At 32.5% G+C, this 14916-nt stretch overlaps 2 protein-coding genes across 2 annotated transcripts in view; both read left to right on the forward strand.

The window, feature by feature from the left end:
* The window catches only part of LOC133197177 (serum amyloid A protein-like), a 270340-nt gene that overhangs the window by 55961 nt on the left and 199463 nt on the right, over positions 1-14916 (forward strand). The window lies entirely within an intron of this gene.
* Positions 3642-9609, forward strand: LOC133197164 (tubulin beta chain-like). The gene is made up of 7 exons (XM_061333043.1): positions 3642-3774; positions 7469-7577; positions 7736-7846; positions 7955-8407; positions 8533-8775; positions 8917-9102; positions 9240-9609. Exons 1-7 carry the CDS (start codon positions 3718-3720, stop codon positions 9419-9421), a joined length of 1341 nt encoding a protein of 446 aa, XP_061189027.1. The 5' UTR covers positions 3642-3717; the 3' UTR covers positions 9422-9609.

A 14916-nucleotide genomic window follows, 5' to 3' on the forward strand; every position in this document is an offset into this window, starting at 1 on the left:
AGTGAAATATGAGTGTTTACCCAAGCGACAAGATGGCGTTTACTTATTCCTTGTTCAGGGTACATTAAACAGTCTAATCCCTGCTAAGAACATCAAAAGCTGAAAAACATCACTAAATAAAGGGAAGACGGGTTTTGCATTAAAATTGACTTAAGTTTTCTTATTGTTTGTTTTGAACATATTTAATTTTTCTTATAATATGTATGTTATTACTTTCTATGTTACTGATTCGTATTTCGAATATTGATATAAAAGTCTTGTTTCTTTGTAAGTAGGAACATTTTATTTTCCTTGTATTCGGAACTTTTTTGAACACGTGTACAAATTATAAAAATAAATAAATAAATAAATAAATAAATACATGATGTTTGACTTATTACATGGGGAAGGAGTTGTGGTTAAAAATTGCTTATCGATGAATCAGTATTTTTTTGTTATTAAAAATAATTAAACCTGTATTGTCCTGTTACCAAAGAGTGTCATAATACACAGTTTGTTAAGTTTCTACAAACAATTCCATAATGAAGCACTACAGTAATGTAACATTAGTTTACTCTTTCCAAGTCTTAGTGCAGGAAACATCAATTGAAAATGTTACATTGTGTGAAATTACTCATTTGAATACTACGCACATACAATTCCTTCATGATTATTTGATATAAATCTAAATATAACCTATATATTCCGAAATTCATAACCTTTACATAAATATAAGAGACTATCATTAATGATTTCTTGATTGTAGTCCAAATTCTGACAGCTCGCGCTTAGTCTAAGTTTGGCTGGAACTTGTCCCAATAGGTTTTGCAACATTTATAAAAGCACTATGTCCCAGTCACATTCTCTTAAAACAAAGGGTGTAAACAACAGAGATAGCCATGTTGATTGTTCTCCTGCTATCTCCATTTTCAAGATCTCGCAAATGATGGGATTTCGCGATAATTCGTTATTTGAAACCGTTCAAGTGCTGGCGTTGGATACAATGTCTCAATGTGGGAACAGATAACGGCTCGACACCGTTATTGTCTTTTGTTTCTTTACTTTAGAGAATCACGGGTAGAAATCATTTTTACATTTACAACTGACAGGCACAAGTACACTGTATCTACAGAGTGTCGGAATCAAAAAGAAGTAGTTCACAACACACAAATTTATGTATGTCAAGTTTAAACAGTGATGAACAAGTGTGCACGTGTGCAAAACAATTTTCAAAACTCAAAAAAACTGAAAATAAGTCTCCGTTAAATATTATGTATCTTTTTCAACTTTATGAATTTTGCGAGTTTATGGGTTCAAGTGTGGCATATTTGATGCATGTAGTGAATTTATGTATTAGAATATTCTTTTTTTTTTTTTACATGATGCTAAGCGAATTACCAAATCTTAATACATTTTTTTCTTTCGAAAAATATACTCTCAGTTTGCAATCACAAATTCTTATTTTATTAATCTTGCGGGATATTTACATGCTTTTGATGATTTTTGACGATAATTAAATGGACCGAAGGAAAATGCTTTGATGTATATTCAGAAGACATTAAGTGTTAAAAATAAATCAAATATTTATTCCTTTTTGCAATTATACAATAATGTTAACTAAAGAAATGGGATTAGAGGACATCGTTAAAGATAAGTCAAACATTTACCCTCATTTTGCAAGTACACAATAATGTCAACAGAAGGAAGAAAAAATTACGCGAAATGGATTTCCTTAATAAAGTGGTATAAAATACTAGTACACCATAACGGAGAGCAGCCTACTTGTTACGATCGACTTCGCTAAATTAAAAAAAGAACGTCTAGATTAATTAAACTAAATATGTCTGTCCAAAAACAATTGAATCCTCCTATAACACAATAATGAAATCTCGTCTTTAAACGAGAACTAATAAAACGTAGCCTTCTCTTGCTGCCATTATTGCATTTGTATTATTTTTTTTAGCGTTCATAGCAAATAAAAGTACATATATGTGTTTACAGAAGCTTGTCTCATCGTAGAATATTCACACACTGTACAAGAAGAACAATGAATGAAAACTTGACAAGTATACCCACAACCCTTCCTGGTGAGTGCCTTTCCTATACTAGTCTCCTGCTTTCAAATTTCGACACAAGTCGAACAGAAAACTTTCTTTACTTATCCATATGCTTATTGAAGACAAACTTTAGTTTTCTCTTGTACTCATAGACACCCGATCATACTTACCCTAAAAAGCAGTCAGACCTTTTTTTCAGTGGAAGAAATTGATCAGCAGAGAAGCCAGGCTTGACCTGTCCATCTTTCTGATTTCTAACCAAAGGTTCTCTATAAAAACGTTGCCCTCTAATATACCCACTTTTAATGAAAAGAAAACAAGTTTGCATTCTGTGGTAATAAAAATGAAAGAAACTGCCTAGTGTCATCTCGTTTTATGCACGAAACTGTGATTTGCATTGTTAATTTGTTGAAAAAGTATTCAAGAAGTCTCAATCATGCATTTAAGCATTCAGAATTGTAAAGCTGTAGAAAGTGTCGAGTCGTGCCATATCTGGATATCCTGTTTAATGTTGTCATAAAAATTGTCTTAAGCAATCACAAAATTGAAAGGATTTTCGTTTGAAAAATTTATGTATATTGGAAATAGAAATCGTTGGGTATTCTCAGACTAACCCTCCATTACAAACATTAAGGTCGTTCTCTTAATATAAAGATAAGATAATTAGAACAAACAAACGTTTAATCGTAAGGGGAAATTGTTACTTTCCGCACATAAAGGAAAATTATATCTAAAGATCTGCTATACATGTTTATTGAATCAGTTATCAATTATCTATCAACAACAATTATTCATCTTATAAGTTATTAAGATCAAATATCTTTCTTTCATAATGCTCTCTTAAACATTAAACATTTTTGCAAACGTAATCAAAATGAAATTCATCTTTATTACGTAAAATGCATCCAGCAAAGTCTATTGAAAAGACATTGGAACGAATTCATAATTTCCTGTAAAGGTTGACTGTTTTGGAGAATATCATACTCAGATAAATGACAAGAACAAAGATAATTTCATCACCTTACATGCTGCCAAACCCGTTGACAAGAAATGGTCACACATGAAAGAGGGTTATAGGGAACAAGGCTAAATTCGAGACGCCTTAAACTCTATAGGGATGCCATTTAATTTTTGATGCCATTTAATAATAATCTCCAAGTCAAAACTTAGTTATCATAACACTTAATAAAGATGTGACGAGATTGTTGAAAATTAATAAAGTACATTGTAATTATGACAAAAACTTAGCTACCAAATATTTACAAATAAATGTGTTACATTTCTATATTTATGTTTACTCCTCTGTATCTAGGGTTGATCACTGGTCCTTGTTCTTGCGTAGTCTTGTCTTCTGTTCATCTTTCATGAAAATTCATACGCATTTTAGTTCAAAGTTTTTCGATTATATCCTTTTTCGAGGAATTCAAACAAATTCAAATCAAAGTTCAAAACGAATTTTCATATCAATTGGAGATTTAAATTTCTCATTGAAGTTTAAATCCATAAAACAAGATAATGAAGAAAGACATGTTGGGACTATTTTTAAAGGGTGTAAGAAATGAGTAAAGAGGCACGGGTATAAGTATCCGGACAATTTATTTCACGTGTAGTTATCTTAATTCATTAAATAAAAGGAGGGCTAGGGCCTGATTCGTGAATTTGCAAAACACAAATCAACAAAATGAGGGAAATTGTTCATATGCAAGCTGGTCAGTGTGGGAACCAGATTGGTGCTAAGGTGGGTTACTTATATAAATTCTTTTTAAAATACAGAATCGTTAAAAAAAAAGAAAATATACTTTATTAAAAAAAATATTCCTTTTCTTAGTTTTTGTAATTGACCTTTCGTTAGTTTTGATTTTGCATTAAATGAAAAATAAAATTAACATGAGATATTTTTCGATATTCAACATCCTTGTTTGCCAATTAAATGAGGAAGCGGTATTTATCTCCCTAAAATTTGATACTTACTCAGATATTGTATCTTTCTCAAAATTTTAAGATATATATTTTTGAAGAAATCATAAATGGTAATGTGTGACCAATAATTGCACAGAACATTGAATGGTTCTTCAAAAATACTTCCCGAACAACATATAGTTTTCAAATTTTATTTTTGAATTAACAAATCGAATAATAAATATGACAAACAACTCAGATTAACCGACTCTGTAGTGTCTATACCCATGTTCTTTTAATTGCTATGAAGAAAATCTTTATAGTTGTAACAATTGCTTGTATACAGGTGTTGTTGGTGTGTTAGCATTTAGTTGTTGCCTTTTAATGAACAATATAATTATTCAGAAGGCAACTTTGACAATACACAATACAGGGTGTAATGTATGTGTTGCTAATGGGTTCAGGAACAAACAGGTAGTAGATAATCAGCTGTAGCGGGGTACTGATACCAACGGTCAGGCCAGAGCTTTAAATCCCCCTATGTAACATTTCATGATTATTTCTGATCTTTTATCAAACGTTTCACACATCCGACGCTGAACTGATTGTCGTTTGGATTCAGATGCCGTCATTCACAACACTATAAACAACAAGACTTGGAAACTTGACGTTGATAAATGCACAGAAAAAAAGTTGGATCAATTATCAAGTGATATATTCGGGTAGATAATGTTAGTTTGTACAGGTATTAGGGGAACTGTAAAAGAAAGGGTAGATAAAGGCTGGCCATGAGAACCACTAAGCACATTTGGTGTGTAAGAATAACAGTAATCTAGAAGTGTGCTGATTAGCAAATGGAAATCTGATTTTATGAGAATTCTTTGTAATACTCTTATGTTTCAAATGATTTCAAGCATGTGTGATTTTAGGACAATGATGCGACACAATAACTTGACGGCATCCTGACCTGAGTCGTCGGTGCACAATCCCCGCTCCTGGTCTTTAAATCAATGTCATTTCATTCAATCCCAGGATCTTCCTGTTCTAATCCTGGGAACAATTTACCAGGGATTACGTGATAAGCGCTGAAAATATGGCAGGACATAGTTTAGTTTAAAAAAAATCGACAAATACCAATATCAGTCGATATCCCAAATATTCAGCTCTCCAAAAAAGATATAAGATTTAAAAAAAACTTTGTTCTATGTAGATTTTTCACCTATGTGGTAGGTGATTGCAAAAAGGGAGTTAAATCAAGCATGGCCCAGGAAGTTGGTCAAAAATCCTCAAACAATTCCTTGGCATTATTTGGAATCGTGTTTGCAATTATACGACACGATTCCAAATAATGTCAAGGAATTGTTGTATCCACAGGTTCAGACGTCTTAATTGAAATTAGGACTAAAGTTTATGTCAACCCAGAGAAAATATAACATCACAACTTTTTATATGTTCACTAGCAAAGGCAGTTAGGAACCGCAAATCCTTGGTCAATATTGTCATAAGTTATAAGTGATCAAGGCAAATATCTAATCGGTTTCATTGTTAACAACCACTTAACTATGATGTTCTGATGTCCAAAAATAATATTATCCAAATAGAGTACCACTCATATTGGAATCAATGGTTAATATACTCGAGAAATACATGTATGATTGTTTAATCAAGCATGCTTTTGCAAAGGCAGGTGAAACTATTGACTTACAATTTACACTCCACCTATGAGCATGGCTGTCGAGTAAATCATGTTTTGGAAACTTTGAGATAAGCACCAAATATTTTTTAAAAAAGGGGAAAAATGTAGAGGGAACTTTCATTTTTAAATTTTGTTGCAGTTACCAAAAATAATTATCAACACAAATTCCAATATTACCCCGCAAACATTTTGAACAATGCACCAATACCGAACAACAATATATAGCAAATACCTTTAATAAATTTAGATACATTTGATACAACATAACAAAAGACCGTTGCTCTTTCTATTGTAACTTATTCAGTCGAAGAGACCCTAGCGTTAGTTCTGACAATTTGATCTAGATTTGCTGACATTGCGTGCGAGACCTCAATCCTGATCCGTCATTATCTTTGTATCATTGAATTAAATTTGTCACCAAGGAGACGAAAGGGGATCTCGGTACTCAATGAAAGTAGAAAACATCCTGCCGTGCGAAAAAGAAAACTTTTTGCCAAAAATACTGTACTTGTATAGGAAAAAATGCTAAACGTTGGAAAGAATCAAGAATAAAAGAAAGAAAAAAACATTTGATACCGTTTAAATAGTGAAAGTAAATACAAGATATTTGACCACAAGAAATCAACGAGATTTTACCTCTCCATGACGTGTTCGAAGTACAGATAACAAACCAATGACAGCTCATAAAGATAATAATTCATCTGGTTTGAAACTTTAATTTTCTCCATTTAACAAGGGTTTCGACAGCTCTTTCAATAGCTTTAAGGAGATAAAATTACACTTTCGTGTTTATCAAAAAATAGACAAATATTGAATTTAAATACGAAAAACTTTGCTGTTTATCAAAGTAAAGTAGAATGTGTAGTTTGACAGTTTAAATAGCAGTGCTGTGGTTTTATGTACCCAAACACAATACACAAGTAAACATCTTTTAAAATTTAAAACATTAAATATTTAAGTTTAACAAATTTGAAGCCGGCCTTTAAAATATGAGATGCTATTTGGGTTTTAATTGAAACAAGCTTCTGTTTGATATTTGGTGATGTTAACGACACAAGTTCATTCACGACATCTCTGAAGACAATGTAATAGGCGGCAACCTGTCAAAGACTTGTCCCTTAACTTCTTCATTGTTTAGACCACCTCGCACTCTTTATCGTCGAACCAAAAATTTAAAATCCCGTATCAAAGAATCTTTCTTTCTCTCAAAGAATCACAAATACACTGGCGATTTGGTGATGATCACAGATTTGTTCTCCGATTGGTCAGCCATTGTGCCTGCTTACTTGATGGAAGAGCGATAACTAGCGATAAGCTATTATAATGGATGCGAGGATTTGAATGAACTCAGACTGAAGAAACAATAATATTCTGATTAAAAGATTGTTCAATAGTTGTGGTCCTTGGTTACGCTTATCGTTTAATATTAACACTTACACCAAACAAATAATTCGAGAGCTCAATCTTTGTCCTCCTTCAAAGTCAGCAAAAACTTAGCGACATTTTTGTCTTAAAAAGGATCATCTTCATTAAATTTAAAATTTGTTTGAAATATTTAACATAAAAATGGACGGAAGGATTTATCACTCGTACCTGAAAAGGTTTTATGCTTTCGGAAAATATGTTCTAAAAATGAATACCTGTGCCGCTTACAAATTCATTAATTTTAATACATTTATTGGGACAAATTATAAAGAATTAATTAAATTTACCAGTAAGTTAAAAAAATAAGTAAATAAAAAAACGAACATAGTATGCATAAAAACACGACAACTTTGAAATATTGCAAAATGTCCTTCTTTTAGCTTGCAATAATAAGAGTTGTTTATTACTGCAGTTCTGGGAAGTAATATCAGATGAACATGGAATTGACCCCACAGGAACCTACCATGGAGATTCAGACCTGCAGCTAGAAAGAATCAATGTCTACTATAACGAAGCAACAGGTACAACGACCTTAATATTCCTATAACTGTCTACTAATATACAACAATCCTAATATTACTTAGAAAACCATGAATGACTTAATACTAGTAGTTACAAATATTTTCATTTCTGTGACCATCTAACATTTTTTTCCATTTCGATTTATTCTTTTTTCTAGGTGGAAAATATGTACCTCGTAGCATTCTTATCGATCTTGAGCCAGGAACTATGGACTCCGTCCGATCAGGCCCATTTGGACAAATCTTCAGACCAGACAACTTTGTGTTCGGTGAGTCTTCAAAAATGTCTACCACAGGCCTTCTATAGTGCATTGTAAAATACAAATGCATCAGTATTTTAAAATGTATTCTTTTTCATGATAAACTTTCCATTGCAGGACAGAGCGGTGCCGGGAACAACTGGGCTAAGGGTCATTACACAGAAGGAGCTGAATTGATTGACTCAGCTTTGGACGTTGTCAGAAAGGAAGCGGAAAGTTGCGACTGTATTCAGGGATTTCAACTCACACATTCACTGGGAGGTGGTACTGGAGCCGGTATGGGAACACTTCTCATTAGCAAAATCCGTGAAGAGTACCCCGACAGAATCATGAACACATTCTCCGTTGTCCCATCTCCAAAAGTATCCGACACCGTAGTGGAACCCTACAACGCTACCCTCTCCGTTCACCAACTGGTCGAGAACACAGACGAAACATATTGCATCGATAACGAGGCTCTCTACGACATCTGTTTCCGTACCCTCAAACTCACCACTCCAACATACGGTGACCTCAACCATCTCATCTCCGCTACCATGTCCGGCGTCACAACATGTCTTCGTTTCCCTGGTAAATAATCAAAATGATTATTTATTTCACAATTAAATGTTCTCCATAAAAGAGGCATTTTTCAAGTGTCTACAATTTCAATATCACACAATTAAGTATCGTAACATTCAATCTTTGATACATAGGTCAACTGAACGCTGATTTAAGAAAGATCGCCGTCAACATGGTTCCATTCCCTCGTCTTCACTTCTTCATGCCCGGGTTTGCTCCATTGACATCACGTGGTAGTCAGCAGTACAGAGCTCTGACAGTTCCAGAGCTTACTCAACAGATTTTTGACGCCAAGAACATGATGGCCGCCTGCGACCCACGTCACGGAAGATATCTGACAGTTAGCGCCCTCTTCCGTGGTCGCATGTCAATGAAAGGTATTCATAATTAGCAATGGACTGAATTCAAAATACTTTTTATCGAAAATATTCTCTACTTTTCATTACTAAACAAAGAAGTATCTTAGAAAGTGAATCTCATTTGTAGTTGAAATGTTCTTTTTTTTTTCAAATTACCAGAGGTTGACGAGCAGATGTTGAACGTCCAGAACAAGAACAGCAGCTACTTTGTAGAATGGATCCCCAACAACGTCAAGACCGCCGTCTGCGACATCCCACCACGTGGTCTAAAGATGTCAGCGACATTCGTTGGAAACACAACTGCCATTCAGGAGCTCTTCAAGCGTGTGTCTGAACAGTTCACTGGTAAGCTTTGATATAAAATTTGTACAATTTCTTGCAAGGGTGTATACGGTTTCTATTCTGGGCTCCAGTTTACGAAAAAAAAAAAAATACGTTCGTTGTTTCATTTGTTAATAAGACAGATTTTTCTTCTTTTTCAGCCATGTTCCGTCGTAAAGCTTTCTTGCACTGGTACACTGGTGAGGGTATGGATGAGATGGAGTTTACTGAAGCGGAGTCCAACATGAACGATCTAGTATCTGAATACCAGCAGTACCAGGATGCAACAGCGGAAGAGGAAGGAGAATTCGAGGAGGAAGAAGGAGAGGAAGAAGCGCAATAAACATTATGAAAAAGCAGCAACTACGTCATCCGTCCAATTATATTTATATTAGTTTATAATGGAAATCATAGATGAGATTAGGACTATCTAATTAACAAATTGTAAGAAAAGAGCTAACAACATCACTACGCAAAACATCGTTGTATTTTGTGGCTCTGAACAAAAAAATAAACATGATTTCAAAATCATACTGTCTTTGTCATTCATATACATAGATGAGCATCCAGCAAAAATGGATAAAACTGTTTTATTTTCTGTAGGTGATAAGTGTTACTCATTTTCATGAGCTAAAGTACGTATCTTTTTTAATTTAATCATCTTTACATTGATTTTCACCACCTGGTCAGACTTTAGAGGCACCGGAGTTCTTAATTAATGAAAAATATCATTTTAAAGTTTTAATTTGCTGATTTACATGTACATTTTTAATCTTTAAAAACTACATTTATCATGGCGATTTTTTCCCTGGAGAAATATACTGGTGACTGTGCAGTCCATAGGTTTATAGGATTTTTTTCTTTTTAAATCTTTCTTTACCATCCCTTTTATAATGCCTGTTACACAACATGAACTGAGTATTTTTGTTTTTAAGGTTATTCTGAGCATTTTCATTTCCAGAGCAATAGCTGGTAATAAACATTGAATGGAAATGACGAGTAGAATTAATGAATAAAATTTACTTCAGCATATTAATTTCTTTTTACATAGCTTGAACAGTGATTTGGAAGATTGAACTTTTTCTGCTTAATTATCATTAAAAATCTTAAAGCAGTGACGATTCTAAGCAAACACATTACATGTAAAGGACATAATACATTAGTACATGTACGACAAACAGATATACATGATATGTAAATCAGGGTTTGTAAAATTAACAGTTGGTCCTATCAAGGAGAAGCTTGGTGCATATCTTTAAAAGGAACATGGTACATTGTATTAGTATTTCAAAAAATTGGTTTTCTTTGAATCATTTATTCAAAATATGTTTAAGAATATCATTTTCAATTCAATATCAATGCTAACCCCTTTCTCTTTCCCATAAAACTATGTTCTATAGAGTAATTTTATAACTGAATGAACAACTCTATTTTTATCATCTTTTTTTTGTCAATATGCCATAAATGTAAAAGGAACGGACGATTACATTATTTAAAAAAAATAATGTACAACAATTTCACAACTGTCCTTTTCTTATAGCTGCAGAATTGTATTTATCAGTATTAACCTAATAGGGCTCTTGTATTTGATCAATCTTCATCCAGATAGAGAATAAGGATAGGGCTTTTAGTTTTTTTTAATGAGATAACAATATTTAGATTTTTCCGAACTTAAACAGATATTTTTGTAAATTAATTAGTAAAGTGAATATTTCTTTAAGGAAATTAATGTATATTATTTTTTAATAATATATTATATGTTACTTTAACACTTATGACAGTTTTGAGAATTCTCAACATTTTCAGTAAGGTGTTAGATTTAAGACTGTTGATTTTCTACAAAACGTTGACCTGGATTTCCCCTTGATAAAAGTGAGACAAAAATTGTAGAGATGGATCCGGGAGCCTACATGGGGAGGAGTGTCTGTGTGGACATTTATATAATGCTTAAGGACATAACGAATTTAATAATATATTTTGTAGAAAACGGCAAAATGTAACATAAATGATCATGAAATTAGTAAATTGTTTACTTATGAAAATATGCCTATATTGGTCAAATTATGCCGAAACACAGCACATATTAATATCGAAAGCGTATTCTACATCAAATACATCGATTCATAAGTGCGCTCATGGAAATGGAGACTATCAACAAAAGAGCACGTAATTAATAAGAAATATCTATGGAACGCCTCAATTGCCTTATGGTTCATGCAACACTTTTGAAATTTTTTTAATACAAATCCTAATATTTTAGTTCAAAGTTCTAAATTCCCAAAAGCTCATCTTTTAATTTTAAAATTTAAAAATTTTAGATTAATTAAAAATTCTGTGTTTTGAAATCATTTTGGTGATTTTTAAGATTCACCAATAAAATATCCAAAATTTAAAATGCCATAAACCGACTTTTTGAGCATTAAGCTTTTAGTGTTTTTGTATTGATTAGGAAATTTACTAATTAATTCAAAAATTCATTTTTTTTAACGCTTTACATTAGAGTTTTAGATTTCTCCTCGACAGGGAAGACATTTCTATTGAAGAAAGGAGACATCTGTTGAAGGCAGCATATGATACTAAGGATACCCATACACTAAGAACCGGGGCGGGGGTGGGGGTACTTAACAGTTTATACTTAAATATAGAAAAAACAGTAATTTACAGCTGTGCCCCTTCATTTTTATATATTTTTGCCAGTAAAAACTGTACAGCTAGCGCTAATTAACGGCCACAGCCCGCAAGAAACGTCAGATGACCTTTTTCTTTTATTTTGTTTTCTTTCTTCTTCTTTTTGTTTGTTTGTTTGTTTGTTTATGTTTTGTTTTTTTAGCTTGTCAAGAATTTGTGTTATTTCATCCCCCTCCCCCTTCAATTGAACTTGTTTTCTACAGGCCTAGATTCACAATACTGATGCCGAAAGTATGTCTTATCTTTTTTAAAAAGCCTAATCATCGAATTAGGATTTTAATTCAAGCTGTAAAGACATCCGAAATCTCCCTCCTTTTTCAATTCAATTTATTGACACCACCATTTTTGGCATACAGTAAGAAAAAAGAAAAAAAGAAAAAAAAGAAATTGAATTGAAAATAAAATATACAGTCCCTAAATCATCAAAATCAAATTCACACAATACACCCTTTATCTGAAATTTTTGCTCAAGCTCAGAGTTAAATATATTGTCCAATTTTAAACAATTGTTCTGGTCGACAAGGAAGACATCTCTGAATTTTTAAAATGCTTGTCCCATAAATATTATTTTTTAACATAGATATATATGTACATTTTTTTTAATTTACAAATTAAGATATATCTATTCATAGTACATATGAGTAGATTCTGATTTTTAATGCACTAAAAATAAATAAATACAATGTACAGAGTTTAAGGACAGAAGAAACGTACATGTACCTTACCTACTGATAATTTTTCAAAATATTCTTAATTTAAGATTGTAGTGCCATCAGATGTTCATAGACATTACCAGGGTTTAAAAAAGATATCAGTTGACGAAAATTCTCAAATAATTTAAAGAAAAATATACAAAAATCACTTAACATGTATTCTAGAGGTTTTGTTTATCCAAACTTGTTTTAGAAGAAGTGTACCATAGCATAATAGTCAACGATGGGCAAGTTCTTATTCGAATAGGGTGAATCGCCCTAAGGGCAAATTGTCTGAGGGGCGATCTGTCTTGCACACATTTGATAATAAGGTACATGTATAGAAAAAATAGGTGTGAATTATGTTTAATCATAGTCTGCATTCTTTCTGAATTAACTTGTATTTTACCAATGCATTGATGACCCCCCCCCCCCAATGAAATAAATATTAAAGAAAAAATGAATTTTTAAAATAATGTAATTAATGAATATTAAATCTATTTATCAATTGCATATGACTTTATTTCATAATCTTTCACTATAAGTTCACCTTAACTATGATACAGCAATTAAGTAACTACGAGAGTTGTTCGGAAAGTTCGTGGACTACCGACATAACTTTTTTACTTAACGTCATATTATATCCAAATTTAGAAGAAATATTTCAACAGTAAATTTAAATGATGTGTATTAAATTTTTTAAAAAGTATCATGGTTTATTTCAAACTTATTTAGACTTAAAAAATGCGAAACTCGGATCATGGAGCAGGTCAAAATTCGTAATTTACAATCAAGATACTAAATAAAGTCTGAGGTCATATCTTCTGTAAAATGAAACAAAATCGGATAGCTTCTACACGTTCACATTAAGAATTGTTTCATCTCATCTAATTTCAAATTATGACTTAATATTTTGCTTCGTTGAAAAGAAATCAGTTTCAGAAGATAGGTAGTCCTCACTGAAAAAGCCAAAAAAAGATGACGTCGTAGAACGTCACGGAGCAGCAGTTAACCATACAATTTGGTTTTGTGCTCTGGAAAACTCCATTAAAAAAAACTCTGAAAATGCCGGAGGAAGAAGGAATTATGTTAAAAGCGAGCTATGCATGTGTGTGTACATGGTACAAGCGCGGTATTTGAATGATAGACTACTCTGCCTAGACGATGGTGATCTCTGAGAAAACGGATTATCTTTAAAAATATTATTAAAAAACATTGAAAAGCTTGCAACGTCATGCTAAGAGTTTGGCGCTTCAGAGATGCTGCATGATCTTGTGAAAGCACACTTATGCAGTGAAAAAAAAATTAACATTGACAAACAAAATAATACAACTGGGACACTTGTTAGCAAATTAGATTTCAAGTGATAGAGAAACGTTTTTAATGAATGAGCTGGTATTGGTCAAGACTGTGTGAAATGTATAGGGATAGTATTTTTGAGAAGCTAATGTCAGTATGTTTTTGACGTTACAGTGTTGTTGAGTTTGCTCCGTGGTTACAAAACATGTTGATTTTAAAATTAAATGACATGAATTCTCTTAGATCACATGGAATGAAACTTCACACTTTAACAAAATAAATATTTTTACATATGATAATGTGCTCATTTTAAATTTCCTGAAGACAGTTTAACGAAGATTGGCATCTTACTTGGAAAAATTCCTGTTTTGCACAATTTTCTTTGTGCAAAACGGAAGCAAACCCCTGAGACATGCGCGATCTTACTTTGCCATCTTGAAGCATCCGGTTTAACCGCGCTTACATATGTATATACATTCTGCGTGGATCTCAGGGTTTACACAATGAATTAATTCATCAGTTAGAATTTTATTTCTCTTTGAAAAAAGTATTAATGTCATGGAGGTCCAAATTCAGGTTTATCACTGTTATTTACAAGCATATTCAACTGAAATACTTTTTAATTATGATTAAAATAGGTAGATCGGTCTAATTATGGAAAGTACATATATGTATTTAGGAAATTTCTTTGTAGATAAGTTTCTTTTCTAGTGGTTTTGTAAGAGCTATACCACTCACGTGCATGACTTTACAATTGTCTTCCTGAAAATGAATCTGCGAATAAAGGCCCCTCAAGCTTGTTTTGACACTCTTCTTTTTACAACCGTAATCAACAATACTAAAGTATAGTATATTATACATAAAATGTACCAAATTTGTTGTGGAAAAGGCCAATATTCTACTTCATTAAATCTTGTGTACTCAGTACTCCGGCCGATGATGTAATCTGCTATTCTCCAAGGATTTTTTAAAGACTGTTCTATACATTCTATATGTAAATCTTTCCCCAGCACTGAGGGGCCATATTTGGATATAGTCATGCATGCTGTCCTTCAAAATATTTTTCAAGTTCTATTTTTACTGATGTGTGTATGTGTGGAAATGAAGATAATTGAATTAATTTTCTGTGTTCTTCAATTTTTCAAGAGTTCATATTCAA

The sequence above is a fragment of the Saccostrea echinata genome, unplaced genomic scaffold, assembly GCF_033153115.1.
Source record: "Saccostrea echinata isolate AGI-Se365-2 ecotype Australia unplaced genomic scaffold, CSIRO_AGI_Sech_v1 ptg000030l, whole genome shotgun sequence".
In the NCBI taxonomy this organism is placed as follows: Eukaryota; Metazoa; Mollusca; class Bivalvia; order Ostreida; family Ostreidae; genus Saccostrea; species Saccostrea echinata.

Excerpts from the sequence above, each read along its gene's own strand:
- LOC133197164 (XM_061333043.1), top strand. The coding sequence starts at position 3,718 with ATGAGGGAAATTGTTCATATGCAAGCTGGTCAGTGTGGGAACCAGATT. Across the intron at positions 8,408-8,532 it reads AACATGTCTTCGTTTCCCTG|GTCAACTGAACGCTGATTTA; the intron begins GTAAATAATCAA and ends TTTGATACATAG. Across the intron at positions 9,103-9,239 it reads TGTGTCTGAACAGTTCACTG|CCATGTTCCGTCGTAAAGCT; the intron begins GTAAGCTTTGAT and ends CTTCTTTTTCAG.